General features: G+C 39.7%; 1 protein-coding gene across 6 annotated transcripts in view; it reads right to left on the bottom strand.

Moving 5' to 3' along the window:
- Positions 1–2,873: 2,873 nt before the first annotated feature.
- Positions 2,874–20,379, bottom strand: part of LOC126086099 (zinc finger protein 461-like) — a 32,947-nt gene continuing 15,441 nt past the window's right edge. For 3 of the 6 annotated variants that reach the window (XM_049902230.1, XM_049902229.1, XM_049902231.1), the window contains exons 3-5: positions 14,117–14,243; positions 12,964–13,059; positions 2,874–5,689 (exon numbers count right to left, since the gene is read on the bottom strand). In XM_049902230.1, the coding sequence (XP_049758187.1) occupies positions 4,302–5,689; positions 12,964–13,059; positions 14,117–14,243 (1,611 nt within the window). In that variant the 3' untranslated portion in view covers positions 2,874–4,301. The other 3 variants (XM_049902232.1, XM_049902228.1, XM_049902233.1) reach the window with 3 other exon arrangements.

Raw genomic sequence — 20,379 nt, 5'->3', positions numbered from 1 at the left:
AAGTTGTCAAATTTATCTGTGTAGAGTTGTTTGTAGTATTTCCACATTATTACTTTGATGTTATGCCAACTGAGTTAGATATTCCCTGAGACCCTGGTCCCCACAGCCCTCAGCCCAGCACTTTGGTCCCTCAGGGTGTTTGGATGTGTCTACGGAGCTACCATGATCTTGCCTTGTACAGGTTGTGCTGGCTTCCCCAGTGAGAACTTATTTTTGACATTATTTATGACTAGTTCTTCTACCACCAAATTAACTTAGTTTTTCTTCATCTTAGCATGTCATCATTTCTCCTCCACTCTTGATGGACAGTTTTTCGGGACATAAAATTCACAATTAACAGTTCTTTTCTTTCAGCACTTGAAATACCTTGTGCCTTCCTGACTTCTGATGAGAAATCCACTGTCATTTGAATTGTGTTTCCCCTAAAAGGAAGGTGTTGTTTGTCTCTCACTGCTTGCAAGATTCTGTCTTTAGTTTTCCGAAGTTTGTGTATGATGTGTGAATTTTGGGTGGCTTACCTTGTTTGGGGTTGGCTCAGCTTCATTAACCTGATCGTCTTTTGCCAAATTTGGGACGTTTTCGAGGAGTCCTGGTGGTGCAGCGCTTACAGCACTGAGCTGCTAGCTGAAAGGTCAGCTGTTTGAATCCAACAGGCGCTCTGCAGGAGAAAGATGTCCGTTTCTGTAAAGATTCACAGCCTTGGAAATCCTCCGGGGCAGTTCTACTCTGTCCTATTGGGTTCCTATGAGCCGGAATTGACTCGATGGCAATGGATTTTTTTTGTTTGTTTGGGAAGTTTTCTGCCATTATTTATTTATTCTTTCATCTCTCCACCCTCTCTCTTCTGTGACTTTGATGATAAAAACGTTAGATTTGTTATAGTCCCAAAGGTTCCTGAGTCTCTGTTCATTTACTTTTTCTCTGTTGTTTAGCCTTGGTAATTTCTATTGTTCTATCTTGTAGTTCATGAATCTTCTTCTCCGTCCCCTCCATTCTTAAATATTACTTATTGGATTTTTTTATTTCTAAAATGTCTGTTTGGTTCTTCTTTATATCTTTTTTTTTTCCTGTTGCTTATTTTTTAAAATTTTAATTGTGCTTTAAGTGAAAGTTTACAAATCAAGTCAGTCTCTCATACAAAAATTTATGAACACCTTGCTATATACTGCTAGTTGCTCTCCCCCTAATGGGACAGCACACTCCTTCTCTCCACTCTGTTTTCGTGTCTCTTAGGCCAGCCTCTGACCCCCTCTGCCCTCTCATCTCCCGTCCAGACAGGAGCTGCCCACATAGTCTTATGTGACCACTCTTTTATATCTTCTAATTTCTTTACTGAGAATTTATATTTCTTTGCAGGGACTTTCTATTCATATTCATAATTGATTGTTCAAGCATTTCTATAATTGCTGCTTTAAAATCATTGTCAGATAAACCTAACATTACTGTCATGTCTGTGTTGACATCTATAATTATCTTTTATCATTCAGTTTGAGATCTTCCTGGTTCTTGCTATGATGAATGATTTTTATTTAAACCTGGATGTTTTGGGTGTTGAGATTCTGGATCATATCTAAACCTGGTTTTAGCTGGCCAAATGGACACGAAAATAGAGCGGGGAGAGGAGTGTGCTGTCTTATTAGGGGGAGAGTAACTAGGAGTATATAGCAAGGTGTATATAAATTTTTGTATGAGAGGCTGACTTGATTTGTAAACTTTCTCTTAAAGTTCAATAAAATTTTTTTAAAAAGCTCTTTTCATAAAAAAAGATTGTCATAAAGGGAAACTATGTAGGGATGTTTATTGTATATGGACTCTCGTAACATACTACTTAGTAAGACATAAAAGGGTTCTCAAAAGAGCCATGCTAGGGCAGACCCCCAGAGGAATCCAGTGGCTACAAATAAAGTATACACACAAACATAACTGCCACAGTGGAGATTAGAAAAATTAAAATATGCCATTCAAAAACAAGACAATACACCAGGACTACATGATTTTGCAATTAAATTCATATAGCCTTTAGAAAACAGATTGTTGTAATGCTATATTAATTATTCCAGCCTAGCTAAAAGATGAAAAGATCCTCAACTATTTTATAAAGCTAGCATTAGAACAAAATAGATTAAAAAATAATAAACTTATTTATGGCAACACAAACATTCTAAACAAAACATTAGCAAACAGAATCCTACACTATATATTAAAGAATTAGTAAATCACAGAACACTGTAGTTGACTTTGGAATGGGTCAACACCAGGAAATGTATCAACACAGCTCATAACATGAACAGACTAGAAAGAAAACCACATGACTACACCAAGATAAAATTCAATCAGCATTTATAATAAAAAAGGAAGCCAAATAGGGATAGAAGGGATCTATTTAGATGTAAAAATTACCCCCCTCAAAGTAAACATCCTTCTAAATGGTGAAACACTGGAGCAATTTCCATTAAATTGTGAAAAAGAGAGCTCCACTGAACCTCAGAACTTGCGGGGAAGCCACCCAAAAGGGTGCCAGGGGAGGCTGCTGGAAGCTGCTGGCTCTTGCAATGCCGCAGAAGCCAGGTGCAGGAGAAGATGCAGGCACTGCAGGAGTCTGAAAAGAGGAGCGCAAAAAAACCGGGAAGAGAAAAACCACTCGTCCTCCAGTGTCACTCCAGTGCTCTGTACTGACAAAGCTTAACATCATGCCAGCTATCAAAAAAGGAGTATTACCGAGTCCAGTTCTATTGTTACAGAGCAGGCAATGAAGTATTTGGAGCTAAGAGGCAGTAAGTTGATAACTGACATAATGTTTGTATTTCTAGAATATTTTCAAAATAAATAATGAAAGTGGGTCCAATGTGGACCAATAATGAGAATGTGTCATGATATAGACTTAGGATTAATTCACTTTTGTCCAAGGGATTTAAAAATTTTTACCTGGAACATCAGCGATATTCAAGAAGACTACAAAAGTAACTGTCAAGGGCAAGGAGGTGACTGTGATGGTTAAGATTGTGTGTCAACTTGGCTGGGCCATGATTCTCAGTGTTTATATGTGATCACTCCCGTGACTGAATCTGCTGCGAGTAGCCAATCAGCTGAAAGGGGGTTTCCTTGGAGGTGTGGCCTGCATCTAAATATAAGCAGACATTCTGACTTTTTTGCTCACTCTGGATCCTGTGGCTGTCTCCTGTTTGTCCAACCTCCAGTTCTTGCGACTTGAGCTACCAGCTTATCTGCTGATTTGGGGATTCGTCAGTCTTCACAGCCTGCGAGCAAGAGCCCTGCTCTCCAACCTGCCGATCTTGGGTTTGCCAGCCCCTGTGGCTACACGAATCAAGAGAAGCCTCTATCCTGATCCACAAATTTGGGATACAATCACATGAGCCATTTCCTTGATATAAATCTCTCTCTATATATATTTATATGCTTCACTGGTTTTGCTTTTCTAGAGAACCCAGCCTAAGACAGTGACTATAGGACTGGATATTAGGGGAGTTTATTTTTCATTTTACTTTTTTGTAATTTTTGGATTTTGTAACATTTACTTTATTATCTAAACAAAAAATAAAAACACCTTTGAAAGATTAATGTACTGTCAAAACATACACACATGCACATACAATCCAGATACTCTTTGATCCAAGAATCTCACTGTTGGGAATCTATCTACTCAACAGAAATAAAAGAATGACCACATAAGGATATTTATTGCATGGTAGTTTCTGGTAAAAATGAAATAGAAATAACTTGAATGTTTACAGTAGAAAATGGCTCAAAATGCTTACATTTCATACTAGAGCTTTATATTCTGAATATAATGAACGTGGGAAGGCTTTTTAAAGCTTTAAGAAGAATGAGTTAAATCTATATTGACCTGGAAAATGTCTGTGATTATGTATTAAGCAAAAAAGGCAAGTTGCAGTGAAATATGTCATGACAGGAGGTAAAACCTCCTTCACACACATGCAACAAACCCTTCAAGTGTTCAGGTATGTTTCAGCATGAAGAAAGGAGCAACACACATGTATTGATTACTTCAGGGATTTGTGGGAGGAGAAGAGATTGTTTTCATTTTATTTCTGCCATACTTCATTGGTTTCAGTGAAAATATGTTAGATCATTTTAGAAAATTTTATTTACAATACTTATTACATTAACTTAGACACTGTGTTAAAACCACACCCAATTTTCCATTTTCCGACTTGAAATAGAATATTCAATTTTTCAAGGATTACTGAAATAAAGCAATACTAATAAAACTCATTATCAAGTTTTTCCTTTAAAAAAATTTTCAATTTCCAAGAATAAATTCATGGCACTAGACTAAAACGGTGACGGAGGAGAGAAAATTTTACTGGCTTTTCACCAGTATGAAGTGTCTGATGTGGATTATGTTGTGAGCCATGATTAAAGAGCTTCCCACATTCATATGGTTCCTTCCTAGAATGAATTCTCTGATGGTGTGAGAAACTTGATTGATAGCTAAAGGCCTTCCCACATTCCCTACATTCATAGGGTTTCTCACCAGTATGAATTCTTTGATGTTGAATAAGGTGTGAATGAAGCCTAAAGGCCTTACCACATATCATACATTCATGAGGCTTCTCACCAGTATGAATTCTCTGATGTCTTTTAAGATGTGAGCACTGTCTAAAAGCCTTTCCACATTCCTTACATTCATAGGGTTTCTCACCAGTATGAATCCTCCGATGTAGAGTAAGTTGTAAGCCATCACAAAAGGCCTTCCCACATTCATTACATTCATGAGGTTTCTTGCCAGAGTGAATTTTCTGATGGTGAGAGAAGCTTGAGTGATAGCTAAAGGCCTTCCCGCATTCTGTACATTCATAGGGTTTCTCACCAGTATGAATTCTCTGATGTATGGTAAGGTGTGAGCGATGCCTAAAAGTTTTTCCGCATTGCTTACATTCATGGGGTTTCTCACCAGTATGGAGTCTCAGATGTTCAGTAAGTTGAAAGCCACGAATAAAAGCCTTCCCACATTGCTTACATTCATAGGGTTTCTCACCAGTATGAAGTCTCTGATGCTGAGTAAGTTGTGAACGCTGTCTAAAGGCCTTTCCACATTCCTTACATTCATAAGGTTTCTCGCCAGTATGAATTCTGTGATGTAGGGTGAGTTCTGAGCCATAATTAAAAGCCTTCCCACATTCTTTACATTCGTAGCGCTTTTCGCAACTATGAATTCTTAGATGTTGTTTGAGTTGTGAGCAATGCATAAAGACTTTCCAACTTTCCTTATATTCATTGTATTTGTCATTATTTTGAGTTCTCTGTTGTTTAATAAGGTATGATGGATTAATAATTTCTGCACATTCTTTACATTCATAAGGTTTTTCTTTAGAATGAATTATTTTGTGGTGACCAAAGAATAAATGGCAACTGAAGTTTTCTCTACATTGCTTACATTCAGAGATTTTTCGTCTATTAAAAAATTCCTGAGTGAGTAAAGTATGTGGGCTAAAGATAGACATGTTTTCATGGTTGATCATCAATTGCCTGAAATAGCCCTCCTGTTGTCCCTCAAACTGACTTTTGCATTCCCAAATATCTCTGAAAATTGATCTCTCAGGACTAATGTTTTTACGTTGTTCAACGATAGCCCATTGGGATGATACTGTTTCATAAATGTCCCTTTTTGGAGAGAACTTCTTGGGCTCACACCTGGATACCAAGTCTGAAAGATAAGAAACAAATTTTAATTACTGCTTTCCTATTATAAGAGAAATAAAATATCTATGGTAGAAATGAGAGCTAACTGAAAGTAATTCACATACAAAATGAAAGTCTTGGAGAGGTCTTACATACTGTCATGCATTTGAAAGAATAAAGGCTAAGAAGAACACAGAAATGAGAGCTCATGAAAGAAAGTGAAGGAAGTTAATTATGGAAACAAGTTGGGTCACTGGTTCTGAAATTTTGATCAACCTCAGAATCACCTTGGGAACTTGTAGCAATTACAGATGTTTTCTAAACACCCTAGATCAAATGAATAAAAATCTACGAGTGTCAGTCTTAAAATGAGATCAAATGAATCAGAATCTACAAGAGTCTGTGTGTTTAACGCTCTCCATCAGGTCAAAGGCTTATATGTCAGAGACTGCTAGTTATCCCCAATTATCTATTCTTCCCTTTTTGTGTATTTTCAAAACCTTTGGTTTTTACTTTAGAATAAGGCTGCCCAATATAAACGTTGCATTTCCCAGGCTCCTCTGCAGCTGGGTATGCCTTATAACTGGGTTCTCCCTAAACAAATGTAGAACTTTCCTACAGAGCCAACCAACCCACACCTACAGCCTCTTCCTCAGCATTGCTGGTCGCAGTGTGGACGTGGTGTCATACCTGGTACATGACTCTGCATAACAGAGCTGCCATTCCAGCCTGGACTTCAATGCATGAGAAAACAAAATTTCTACATAGTTTAAACCACTATATTATTTTGAGTCTCTGTCACATGCAGCTAAACCTATGCCCAAACTAATATAGCTTACCACTCAACTGAAATTTTAAAAATCTAACTCATTACCATGAGAATATAAGGTTTCTGCTTACCTCTAAGACCTCATTTTGAGTCTGTTTCCCTTTTACTCATTATGCTACAACCACACTAACTTCCTTTCAACAACTATCTTCTAGCTTTTCACTAGCTATTCCAACCGCCAGGAATCCTCTCAACAAGATTCGTTGTATGGCTGGCTCCTTTTCATCCAAGTCTCAGATTAAAAGTCATTCCCTCAAAGGGGTATTCCAAATAATATCTAATTAAGTCCTTGCTTTAAGTTCTATTGTTGGAATTACATATTCATTTATTTATTCATCTTTTCAATCTGTTTATTTTCTTACTCCTAAAGCTACTCAAGGATAGAAAAACCACAATATAACCAATCTCTAAAAGATAATAGGTATTCAATAATCAATTGCTGAATAAATTAATTAAATGATTAAAGAAAGGGAATTAAGATGAGAATAAAGATAAATTATATAGATGTAACTGCTGAGAATCATAATCACTTAAAGTCCTTAAATTTGTAATAACGAGTAGACATGTCTCCACGACTCTATTCACTCCCACCTCTACTGCAGTGACTTTATATGTAAATGCATGAACTCACGCTCAGTTATAACAAACTACCCTAAAGGTAACAAGCATCAGTATTACTGTTATCTCTCAGATCTAGGAACGAACTGCTCAGCCAGGCATTCCTCACTCAGAGTTTCTACACTTGTAATCAGACAATGGTTGAGCTGGAGTCACAGCATCCTCACTCACATGTCTGGAACCCGAGCTGAGATCCGAACAGGTGGGACTCCTGGGGCTCTTCATCTTTATGTTCTCTCTCCAGCACAGTTGTTTCAAGGTATCAGGTGCCTCTTACATGAAGCTCAAGGTTCCAAAAGCATGTTTCTTGAGAAAGAGCGTGAAAGAGCACAAGCAAGAGCGAGCCAGGCAGAAGCTGTACCTACTTTTGTGACTAAGCTGCGTGAGGCATGCAGGGGCACGTCTGCCATACTGTATTTGTGAGAAGGAAGTCACTAAGGCCAGCCCATTTTCAAGGGGAGGAGAGTTAGATTCTGTATTTTTGATGAGAGGACTGTCAAAAAATGTGCAGACATGTTTTTAGTCTACCATAAAACTCACACACACACATAAAAACACACTTTCCTATATCGCTTACAGATCACATTTTTCACTGAGTAAACACACGCAAAACACCACCACTTCACCAAGAAACAGAACATGAGCAGCAGCCCTGAAGTCTCCCTCAAGCTTCTTCCCCGTCACACCCATGCACCAAAGGTAAGCGCTATCCTGACTTCTTACCCTACAGACTGATTTTGTCTGTTCTTAAACTTCAGATAATTGGAATCATATAGCATGTACTTTATTTCCTCCAAATTTTTTCACTCAATATTACATACACAAAAACCAAACCACCTGCTGTTGAGCGAACTCTGACTCACGGCGACCCCGTGTGTTTCAGAGCAAAACCATGCAGAGGGTTGTCGATGGCTCTGAACTTTTGGAAGCGGATCACTAGGCCTTTCTTCCAAAGTGCCTCAGGCTGTACTCGAACTTCCAACCTCTCTGTTAGTAGCTGAACACTTAATTGTTTGTGCCACCTAGGGACTCCCTAATATTGTGTATAGCAGTAGTTTATTCATTTCCGTTGCTCTATAGCAGTAGTACTCAAAAAGTGGTACAGGGACTCCCGACAGTGCCCAGGACCCTCTCAGGAGGTCTGTAAAGTCAAAACTATCTTCAAAATAATACTAAGACATCCTTTGCCTTTTTCACTCATTTTTTCCCGCTAGCATACAGTGTGGAGTTTTCTAGAGGCTACGGTGATGACATCATGTCTGAAATCTAACAGAATGTGTAACTGTGTATTTTTGTGTGTTCTAGAATTTTCTGAAGGAGTAGATTTAGGGTATAAACATGTGCATCTTTCAGAGATTAACTTGGTTTGTTCTCAGTACTTCACCTTTGCTCCTAGTAACTACATTTGGTTATACTTGTTTTTCTCTCTGTAACCTCTTTGTTATGTAAGAAATTGTTATTTTGAAATCCCAAAGTTTTTCATGTGCCAGCATGGAAACAAAAAGAAACAATTCATTTTAGGGTAATATTTTTAAATAATTTATAATGTGTTCTTATATTTAAGGGTAGATGTTAGCTTTTAAAACAGAGAAGACTAGCTTTCTCAATCCACAGGTGCACTGCCTACATCTAAGGATACTGAAAAAGATAAACTGACATTCTCTGATTCATGGCAGGAAGGAATCCAAACAAACTGTGCAATAAGAAATGAACATACAGCAAAAGCTAGATTTCCCTTTGCTTTAGATATATTAACAGTTGGTCTTATTATATCTTATCCAACAGGACTTTTCAAACAGTACTGTAATGCTAGTTAAGTTGCCATGTCATTTTCAGACCAGTCATTCAGAGCTTAAAGAAAAGCAACTGAATATTTTAAACACAGACAGGATGAGCTCTTCAAAAGCCAAAGTAGATTCAACTAGTCAAACAAAAAATTAAAAAGCACCTGAAGCATCTTATAGGTAAATCACTGACTGGAGAAATACACACAACAGCTGAGAGACCTGTACTTGTGACGTCCCTAAATGCCTGCTGGTTAAAACGTCATAAAGAAATGACAGCAGTACCACTTTCCAATAATATAGTAACTTGTCAGATTAAAGATTTAGCTGTAAACATGAAGGTAGTTAATATTTAATATGCAGAACTGTGCTTTTGTCTTACAAATGGATGAACCTACAGACAGCTGAATTTGGTGTTCTGTCTGTATTCATCCAGTATTGGTACCAACTAACTGTTGAAGCAGATCCTCTTGTATATGCATCACTATAGTATTAAACTATCCCAAGGAAATAAGTTTTCTTAATCTCATGAATCTTCCTGGAAAATTGTGTTATTTGCAATGAGGGTACAAAGGAAATGGTAAGTAAAACTGCTGGTATCTTAGCGCAAATAAAGGCATCGGTGCCATAGTGTGCTGGTAGTCACTGTTTCCTTCACTGCCACGCCTCATGATAAAAAAGTGCCAGTTTCACTTAAAATCTCTGTGACAAAGCAGTAAAAACCATTCGTTTTATTAACCTCATTCGTCAATATACATCTCTTTAATATTCTGTGTGACAAATCAGGTTTCTGATGTATATCAAGTAAATTGGTTATTTCAAGGAGAAACATGTATTTGATCATTGTCAAAGAGAATTCCAAAACTAAGGCATTTGACGTGACTGAGGCTTCTGACTGGAGCGTAGGCTCGACTCCATTTTGGCAACTTGACTATTTCTAAGAAGTTACATCTGCTTTGCCATTCTCGGGAAGTATGCGTGAAAAGTCAAAATTGCCAGAAAGATTTTTTTTTCTCTCTCATTTTCCAGGAAACACCTGGCTGAACTGTGGTCAGCCAGTTTCTAAGGCTAATTTCATGGTTAAACCCCAACCAATGAGACTTACCCATAAACAACTGCTGTAAATGTCAACCAATCAAATGCTTGCATAGCTGTCTCTGGCTCCCTCCTCATTTCTGCCCTATGAAAGGGCTCCCTCATCCCCCTGTACTTTGGAACACTCCAACGCTCTGGCTTTGTGTTTCCCGATTTGAATAGTTTCTATTCCTCAGTAAAACTCTTTACTTTTTCCTTGCTAGACTCAGGGAATTTACGACACTGTTTTAGTTGCAAGTTGAACTAGCCACATTTTTCATAGAATTCCACTTTTACTCAAAAGAAAATAGATAAGCTATCGTGATTCAGACTTGGATATTTGGCAGACAAAAAATAATCTTCACTTCAAGAAAAACTCACTGTATTTACCAAAGATACAATTCTAGGTTTCCCCAAGTAAAAACTAGAATTTTGAAAAACCTGTATCCATCCCTCTTAGCCTGATACCTTCCCAATACTTAGTTTTTTTTTTTTTTTTTGATGAGATCAGGCATTAAACAGATGTGCAAAAATGTAAAACATCACCACTTTTCTCACTAAATATTTACGTTTTCAAAAATACAGTTATCGTAAAATGTCATTTATATTAACATGCTGTTGTTGTAAGGTGCCATCAAGTCGGTTCCTTTTCTCCATTTATCGTGGTGTTGCTTATTAATCCAGTTGTGAGGATTTTTGTTTTCTTTATGTTGAGGGGTTGTCCATGCTGATAGCTGTAGTCAGTAAGTAATTCAAGTCCTCTTCACTTTCAACAAGCGAGGTTGTATATCATCTGCAAATCACAAGTTGTTAATGAGTCTTCCTCCAATCCCGATGCCCCATTCTTCTTCATACAATCCAGTTTTTCTGATTATTTGCTCAGCATACAGATTGAGAAAGTATGGTGAAAGAATACAACCCTGATGCACACCTCTTCTGACTTTAAACCACACAGTATCCCTTCGTTCTGGTTGAACACCTACCTCTTGGTCAAAGAACAGGTTCTGCATGAGCACAATTAAGTGTTCTGGAATTCCCATTCTTTGCAATGTTTATTCATAATTTGTTATGATCCACATAGTCAAATCCCTTTGAATAGTTGATAAAACACAGGTAAACATCTTTCTGGTGCTCTCTGCTTTAAGCCAAGATCCATCTGACATCAGCAGTCATATCCCTGGCTCCACGTCCTCTTCTCAATTCGGCTTGAATTTCTTCTGTAACCTTTTTTTTAATTATCTTCAGCAAAATTTTACCTGCATATGTGTCTTAGTTACCTAGTGCTGCTATAACAGAAATACCATAAGTGCATGGCTTTAACAAACAGAATTTTATTCTCTCACGGTGTAGGAGGCTAGAAGTCTGAATTCAGGACGCCAGCTCCAGGGGAAGGCTTTATGTGTCTGTCGGCTCTGGAGGATGATCCTGGTCATCAATCTTCCCCTGGTCTAGAGGCTTCTTGGCACAGGGACCTCTGGTCCAAAGGAAGTGCTCCATTCCCGGATCTTCTTTCTTAGTGGTAGGAGGTCCCGCTCCTCTCTGCTTGCTTCTCTCTTTGTATCTCAAGAGATTGACTCAAGGTACAACCTAATCCTATAAAATATGTCCTGCCTCATTAACATAACTGCCTCTAACCCTACCTCATTAATATCATAGAGGCAGGATTTACAACACATAGGATAATTACATCAGATCACAAAATGGAGGAAAGCCACACAATACTGGGAATCATGGCTTAGCCAAGTTGATACACATTTTTGGAGGACACAATTCAATCCATAACGCTATGATATTGTTCAATAATTTCTGCATTCTGTTGAATCACTTTTCTTTGGAATGGGCACAAATACTATTACCATTGTTCAATCTCTACACAACAACCAGAATGATCTTAAAACATGTATCTAACTACTTCATTTACTGCACAAAATCCTCCAATGGTTTCCCCATCAAATATAAAACAAAATTCAAACTTCTTCTAATGGCTTCTTGTTGTTAGTCACCATCTAGTCAATTGTGACTCATGGCGACCCCATGTGCAGAGTAGAACTGCTTCATAGGGTTTTCAAGGCTGTGACCTTTTAGAAGCAGAGCACCAGGAAAGTTTCCAAGGCACCTTGAGGTGGGTTCGAACCACCAAACTTTCAACTAGTGGTCAAGTGCTTAACTGTGCCACCCAAATGACCTGGCCTAGCCTAATCTCTAACCTCATCTCTTCCTACTTTCCCCATCACTCAGTCTGCTCTAACTATAGAGACCTTCTTGCCATTTCTCAAATGCAAAGTTTATCCCCACGTCAGGATTTGTGCAACTACTAGTCTCTCTGCCTAGAACTACTGTTCTTTCCCCTTCTCCCCCCAGATATTTAGATATTTGCACGGATTACTCTCTCAAGTTTTTCAGATCTTTGTTGGAGTCTCCAACCAGACAGGTCTTCCCTAATTATTCTGTGTAAAATAACCCTGCCAACCCAACATTCTTCAAATATTATCTATACCCTTACCTTGCTCTTCTTCATGGACACTGGAATGCTTATTTCTTCATTCCCCACTCCAGTACAAACTACATGAAAGTAGATTATTCTGTTAATATGCCTGGCCCCTATGACAGTATCCGGCACACAGCAGGCACTCAGTAAATACTGCTGAATCAATGAATCATGGATCCATCAACAGACAGATGGATTTTTAGGCAATGAAGACTCATATATAGAAAACTTTAAAAAGAAAAAAGAAACTGGGTTCAAAGAATAGGTAAAAGGATGATCCTTGGAGAGAAGAGAGAGTACCTTCTGTTTTAAGATGGAAAACAATAGAGAAGTGAAGCAGGGAAGCAGAAAGTTGGGGTATAAGCAAAGTTCTGTGGCAGTTTATGCCGAAACGATCTCACTTTTCTCCGCAGGCCTTAGGCCTTCGAGGGCGGATTCCCAAGAGCTCTCCCAAAGGTGCAGCGCCTGCTCAGAATGGCCCTCGCTGCCCGGCCCTGCACGCTCACCTGGGCACCATCCTCCTCGTACGCTCCTCACCGCCATCCAAGGCTCCTTCCCTTGCTCCAGTGACGAGATCACAGCAGGCTTAGAGATGGAAAGTCCTGGTCGTAAGAAAAGGAATGGAGGTATGTTGGAAATGGAAGTCCCCAAACAGTGTGATTCAGGATTGATTACAATTAGAATAGTCTAGAGGTCAAAATGATCGTTCATAAAGTCTACACAGGAAAGACGAGAGAGGGGATGAAATACTCTGGAGGTGAACTCAGGGTCCTAGGAAACAAAGCAAACCAACCCGTGATAACATATTTATACGTATGTAAGCTCTCTCCCTCGTATTTTGCTGGGGGTGGCGGAGGGGCGGGGAAGAAGCTTCCTGAGACATTTATTCTAGATACTTTTTCAATGTGAAATGCAAAGTTCTTAGAATGTAACTTCCAAATACAAATCATTTAAAAGAGATTGTGCTTGTTTTAGGAAATGCAACATTGTTCGTCTGAGTTATAAGTGATAAATTTAGAGCGGCTAACCAAAATGTCGGCAGTTGGAATCCACCTGCCCTCCTTGGAAACCCTATGGGGCAGTTCTACTCTGTCCAATAGGGTCGCTATGAGTTGGAACTGACTTGATGGCAATGGGGTTGTTTTTTTTGAGGGGTTTACCACTACATTAATCTGGAAGGTTAAAGAGCTTCACACCTAGGATCCATGTGTTTAGTTTTAATCTTGGCTAGTGAACTTGTAGGTTTCGTCCAGTGGGAGTAAAACAAAATACAAAGCTTGATTTCTTTAACAATGTTATGCTTTAATGTCACAGAATTCCGTTTCTGCCTCCTTAATCATCCAAGAAGACAGATAGTGATAAGAAGGACGAAAGGAAGGCATGAGGATGGGGAAAATGAAGGTACACCTCCATCTAGCTATGCCTATTTCCACCCAAAGAGAAAATTCACCTAGTTATTTGAAAGGTAGCCCTAAAATTTATAGGGGGAAAAGCAGTCATTCCAAAAAACAAGATTTGTGAGCCAAACAATGATTGTAGTTGCTTTAATCTACTAATTTTGGGGGTGGTTTATTTTTTATCATACAGCAAAAGTAACATTTCTTTTCAACTGCTTGTATAACATTTGATTTTACAAATAAAAGGGACGGATAACTTTACCCAGTGAAACCAAGTTGCTATAGTTCTCTAACATGACATCTTTGTATAAACTCTTCTGGGCAGGATTCAGGCATTCCCATTCCTCCTGAGAGACATCTATAGCTACATCTCTGAACATCACCAACGCCTGCAATGACAAATCAGAGCACTTTTTAAAAGAAGGGAGAAGTGCTAAAAGAAGGCACTGCAGGGAGGGGGCGGTATAGTGAGTGAACAGACTGAGGCTGGAAGCCAGCGACATCGGTCAAGAAGGGATTCATTGTGTCTAAGGCGTAGGGGCTACACACTCTAAAACAATTCAATTTCCGGAGACACACCCTTTCGCATAGAACAGGAAACTTCTGTAATCAGACAAGTCGAGAAATTAGTACGTACTAGAGATTCCCAATGGTTGAAAAGCTCCTTACACCTTTCCAGAATGTCTTACAAAAATATCCATCTTGAGTAAAAGGACTTGAAAGCTCCTCATCATTATGACTATTGTGTCTTAAGCATTTTTTACTTGTCATGCAAATTATTTAGTAAACATCTGGCACCGATTTTATTTTTCAAAGGTGGACACAGCAGTATCTCTCATCCTGTATGCTCTTCTTCACTGTTACATGGACATGCTTCTCACTGGAATGTTCCCTTTCCATGACGCTTGGATAACATTTGTGACTTATTCTACCTGTAGAGTATAACAGAATTTACTGCAACTTCTGCAGTTAGATCATAAAAATGCTTCATACTCCCACCTTACTCTCTTGGGACTCTTGTCCTTCAAACCCAACCACCATGTTCCTAGGAATCCCAAGAAGACCGCAGAATGACTACGTGGAAAGGAACTGAGCCTTGGCTTAGCTCCTAGACCAACAGCCAGCAACAACTTACAAGCCATGTGAGGGAACCATCTTTTTTTTTTTTTTGTAATTTTTATTGTGCTTTAAGTGAAAGCTTACAAATCAAGTCAGTCTCATACAAAAATTTATACACACCTTGCTATATACTCCTAATTGCTCTCCCCCTAATAAGACAGCACGCTCATTCCCTCTACTCTCTCTTTTCTAGTCCATTTGGCCAGCTTCTGACCCCCTCCAGACAGGAGACGCCAAAGTAGTCTCTTGTGTCTACTTGATCCAAGAAGCTCACTCTTCACCAGTGTCATTTTCTATCCCATTATCCAGTCCAATCCCTGTCTTAAGAGTTTGGGAATGGTTCCTGTCCTGGGCTAACAGAAGGTCTGGGGACCATGATCACTGGGGTCCTTCTAGTCTCAGACGATTGAGTCTGGTCTTTTTACAAGAATTTGGGGTCTGCATCCCACTGCTCTCCTGCTCCCTCAGGGGTTCTCTGTTGTGTTGAGAGAACCATCTTGAAAGTGGATACTCTATTCCCAGTCAACCCATCTAAGCTGTACCACATGGAAGACGGGTGAACCAGCATCATGAATCCTATACAGATTGCAGATTTGTGAGCTAAACCATGATTACTGTTTTAATCTGCTAACTTTTGGGGTGGCTTGTTACGTAGTAATTGTTGGTGTTAAGTGCTGTCCAGTCGGTTCCGACTCCTAGCAACCCTATGCACAACAGAACACTGCCCCGTCCTGCGCCATCCTCACAATCGTTGTTATGCTTGAGCTCACTGTTGCAGCCACTGTGTCAATCCATCTCGTTGAGGGTCTTCCTCTTTTTCACTGACCACTGCATCAATAGTAACATCTTATTTTTAATTGTTGGCATAAATTTGATTTTATAAATAAAAGATTTAATCATTCTCTTAAACTTGCATCTCTGGGGTGAACAAAGTCTCTAAGGTCTTTTCCAGTTTTGGGATTCTGCAATTACACTGTTAGCATCCACCACCCGTCCCTGTACACTTTCCATGTTCTTAAGTTAGAGGGTACTGATGCAGAACGATTCAGACTCACACAGATGTAACCTACATCTAGCATATCCTGTTCAGTCTAATATGGACTTTGTAACTGGTCTCATCTGTTTCCTGGCGAGACCCTCAATCTATATGAAGGCAGTAATCTTACTGCCACCAAATCCTAGAGCCTCACAAAGCAAAAGGTCTCCCTACCCAGTGATTCCCATATCTAATTGGAAAACCCAAAATTGTGGAGAAATTAAAAGATTTTCCATATGTGATCTAATTAACCATTTATCCCTAGGACACCAGCTCCCCGAGGGACACCTCAAGTGGTGGCTGTTTTTTCTCCCACAACCCTCCCACCGCTGTCCTCCTTACTCCTCATCGCTGGTATGAGAAAGCTACCCCTCCTTCTTCTCTAAACTCTAATGTTATCATTTCATCACACTAGACCATGCATTACATCCCTGCTGCGATGATTTGGCGCCCTAGTGGTGCAGTGGTTAAGTGTTTCACTGCTAACCAAAATGTTAGCAGTTTGAACCTACTAGCTGCTCCTTGGGAACCCTGTGGGGCAGTTCTACTCTGTCCTGTAGGGCTCCTCTGAGTTGGAATCGACTCGACCAATGCGTTTGGTTTTTTGGTGGTTGCAATGATTTGCTGACATCTAGGTTTGTGCCCCTCAGGAGTTTTAGCTCCTGATCAGAGTCACTATCTCCAATATTATTCCTGTCTTAATTTTCAGGGACTTCAAATAATCACAGTCCTATTCTTTCTAGGAGAGCCCTGGTGGCACAATGGTTATGTGATGGGCTGCTAACTGAAAGGTCAGCAGTTCGAACCCACCAGCTGCTCCGCTCCATGGGAGAAAGATATGAGAGTCTGCTTCTGTAAATATTTACATACTTGGAAACCTTGTGAGGGAGTTCTACCCTGTCACACAGGGTCACTATGAGTTGGAATTGACTCAGCAGCAATGGTTTTGGTTTAGGTGGGTTTTATTCTTTCTAACATCCTGACCTTCCAATTCCAGCACCTCCTCTACTTCAACGACTGTCATCCATTCTATTTCACTTACTTCCCAGGTTACTATCTTAGACCTTGTCATTAGCAATAAATTGCAACATTTCCAAGATACCAATTTAAGTATCCCTCCCTAATCATCTTTATACTGTCATTCACCCCGCTCTACTTCTCCCCTTCTTATGCAACTTAAATTCCATACCGAACTAATCACTCAACTTCATCATCACTTTCAACACGAATTTCTCTGACCCTCTCATTTCATACTCAGTTTGCAAAGCCTGAATCCTAGATAAATCCTACTGTCTTCCTACCTCCTCAATGCATTAAGTAGCTGAACATGGCTAGGGAAGATCATCAACTTTAATGACACACCTTTCTTTTTATATTTTATTTTTCTTTCCTAAAAAGTTCAGAACTAAAAAGGTATCCATTCAGATGTCTTGCTCCTGCCCCGGCCTATTCATTTGTCTCCTACCTCCTGCCACCTATAAAGCCAACCAACCAGTTGCTGTCGAGTCTGTTCTGACTATGGTGACCCCATGAACACCTCACAGAGTTGGCAACAGCTATGATATTTTGGAAGTAGATCACCAGAGTTTTCTTCTAAGGTACCTCTGGGCAGATTTGAACCACCACCATTTCTATTAGTAGCAGAGCGCTTATCCATTTGCGCTACCCAGGGAGTCCCTTGCCTCCTACAGATAAGCACATTATATGATTCTTGTATGTCTTTCCAGTGTTTTTAAGCAAATACAGGTAAACATGCATAAATACTTTTCCACAAAAGGTTTTTGCTGTTGTTAGGTGCCCTGGAATCGGTTCCCACTCAGAGCAACTGTCGCAGTCATCTAGTGCTGCTGTAATAGAATTACCACAAGCAGATGGCTTTAACAAAGAGAAGTTTATTTCCTCACAATAAAGTAGACTGAAAGTCCAAATTCAGGGTGTCAGCTCCAGGGGAATGCTTTCTCTCTCAGTCAGCCTGCTCATCAATCTTCCCCCGGACTAGAACTTCTCTGCGCAGGGACCACAGGTCCAAAGGATGCACTCTGCTCCGGGCACTGCTTTCTTGGTGGTATGACATCCCCCGTCTCTGCTCGCTTCCCTTTCCTTTTTATCTCTTGAGAGATAAAAGGTGGTGCAGGCCACACCGCAGGGAAATGCCCTTTACATTAGATCAGGGATATGACCTGGGTAAGGGTGTTACAATCCCACCCTAACCCTCTTTAACATAAAATTACAATCACAAAATGGAGGACATAATACTGGGAATCATGGCCTAACCAAGTCAACACATATTTTGGGGGGATACAATTCAATCCATGACAGTGACTCTACATACAACAGAAGGAAACATTGCCTGATCCTGTGCGATCTTCACAATTGTTGCTATGTTTGAGCCCACTGTTCCAGGCACTGTGTCAATCCATCTCATTGAAACTCTTCCTCTCTTTCACTGATCCTCTACTTTACCAAGCATGATGACCTTCTCAAGGGACTGGTCCCTCCTGATAACATGTCCTAAGTACATGAGATGCAGTCTCGACATTCTTGATTCTGAGAAGCATACTGGTTATACTTCCTTGAAGACAGATTTGTTCTTTCTTCTGGCAATCCATCGTATATTCAATATTCTTCGCCAACGCCATAATTCAAATGCATCAATTCTTCTTTGGTCTTCTTTATTCACTCTCCAGTTTTCGCATGCATATGAGGCCACTGAAAATAGCACTTTAGTCTTCAAAGTGATATCTTTGCATTTGAACACTCGAAAGAGGTCCTTTGTAGCAGATTTGCCCAATGCAATACGTCATTTGATTTCTCGACTGTTGGGTATTGATTGTGGATCCAAGTAAAATGAAATCCTTGACAACTTCAATCTTTTCTCTGTTTATCCTGATGTTGCTTATTTGTCCAGTTGTCAGGATTTTTGTTCTCTTTATGTTAAGGGGTTATCCATACTGAGGGCTATGGTCTTTGATCTTCATCAGTAAGTGCTTCAAGTCCTTTTCACTTTCACAAGCAAGGCCATATCATCTGCAAATTAGAAGTTGTTAATGAGTCTTCTTCCAATCCTGATGCCGCACTCTTCTTCATATAGTCCACCTTTTCCAATTATTTGCTCAGCATACAGACTAAGTATGGTGAAAGGATACAACCCTGACACACACCTTTCCTGGTTTTAAACTATGCAGTATCCCTTGCTCTGTTCGCATGACTGTCTCTTGGTCTATGTACAGGTCCCTCATAAGCACAATTAAGTGTTCTGGGATTCTCATTCATCGCAGTGTTATCTATAGTTTATTATGATCCACATAGTCGAATGCCTTTGCATAGTTAACAAAACACAGGTAAACATCTTTCTGGTATTCTCTTTCAGCCAAGATCCATCTAACATCAGCAATGGTATCCTCATTCCACGTCCTCTTCTGAATCTGGCATGAATTTCTGGCAGCTCCCTGTCAATGAACTGCTGCAGCCATTTTTGACTTATCATCAGCAAAATTTTACTTGTGTGTCAATCAGATATATGCACACCCATGTTCACTGCAGCACTGTTTACAATAGCAAAAAGATGGAAGCAACCAAAGTGCCCATCAACAGATGAATGGGTAAATTATGGTATATTCACATAATGGAGTACTACACAACAATTAAGAACAATGATGAATCCATGAAACGTCTCATAATATAGAGGAATCTGGAAAGCATTATGCTGAGTGAAATTAGTCAGCTGCAAAAGGACACATATTGTATGAGACCACTATTATAAGAACTCAAAAAAAAGTTTAAACACAGAAGAAAATATTCTTTGATGGTTACGAGGGTGGGAAGGGAGGGAGAGAGGGTATTCACTAATTAGATAGTAGGCTGGAACTATTTTAGGTGAAGGGAAAGACAACACACAATACAGGAGAGGTCAGCACAACTGGACTAAACCAAAAGCAGTTTCCCGAATATGACTGAATGCTTCGAAGGCCGGAGTAGCAGGGACGGGGGTTTGGGGACCATGGCTTCAGGGGACATCTAAGTCAACTGGCATAGTACATTGTATTAAGAAAATGTTCTGCATCCCACTTTGGTGAGAGGTGCCTGGGGTCTTAAACACTAGCAAACGCCCATCTAAGATGCATCAATTGGTCTCAACCCACCTGGAGCAAAGGAGAATAAAGAACATCAAAGACATATGGTAAAGATGAGCCCAAAGACAGAAAGGGCCACATAAACCAGAGGCTACATCAGCCTGAGACCAGCTATCATTGATTACTGCCTTGACAGGGAATACAACAGAGAATCCCTGATGGAGCAGGAGAACTGTGGGATGCAGATCTCAAATTCTCATAAAAAGACCAGACTTAAGGGTCTGACTTAAGACTAGA

Source organism: Elephas maximus, chromosome 11, assembly GCF_024166365.1.
Source record: "Elephas maximus indicus isolate mEleMax1 chromosome 11, mEleMax1 primary haplotype, whole genome shotgun sequence".
Classification (NCBI taxonomy): domain Eukaryota; kingdom Metazoa; phylum Chordata; class Mammalia; order Proboscidea; family Elephantidae; genus Elephas; species Elephas maximus.
Note: the sequence above shows the minus strand (reverse complement) of the source record. Positions and strands in the feature narration are given on the sequence as shown.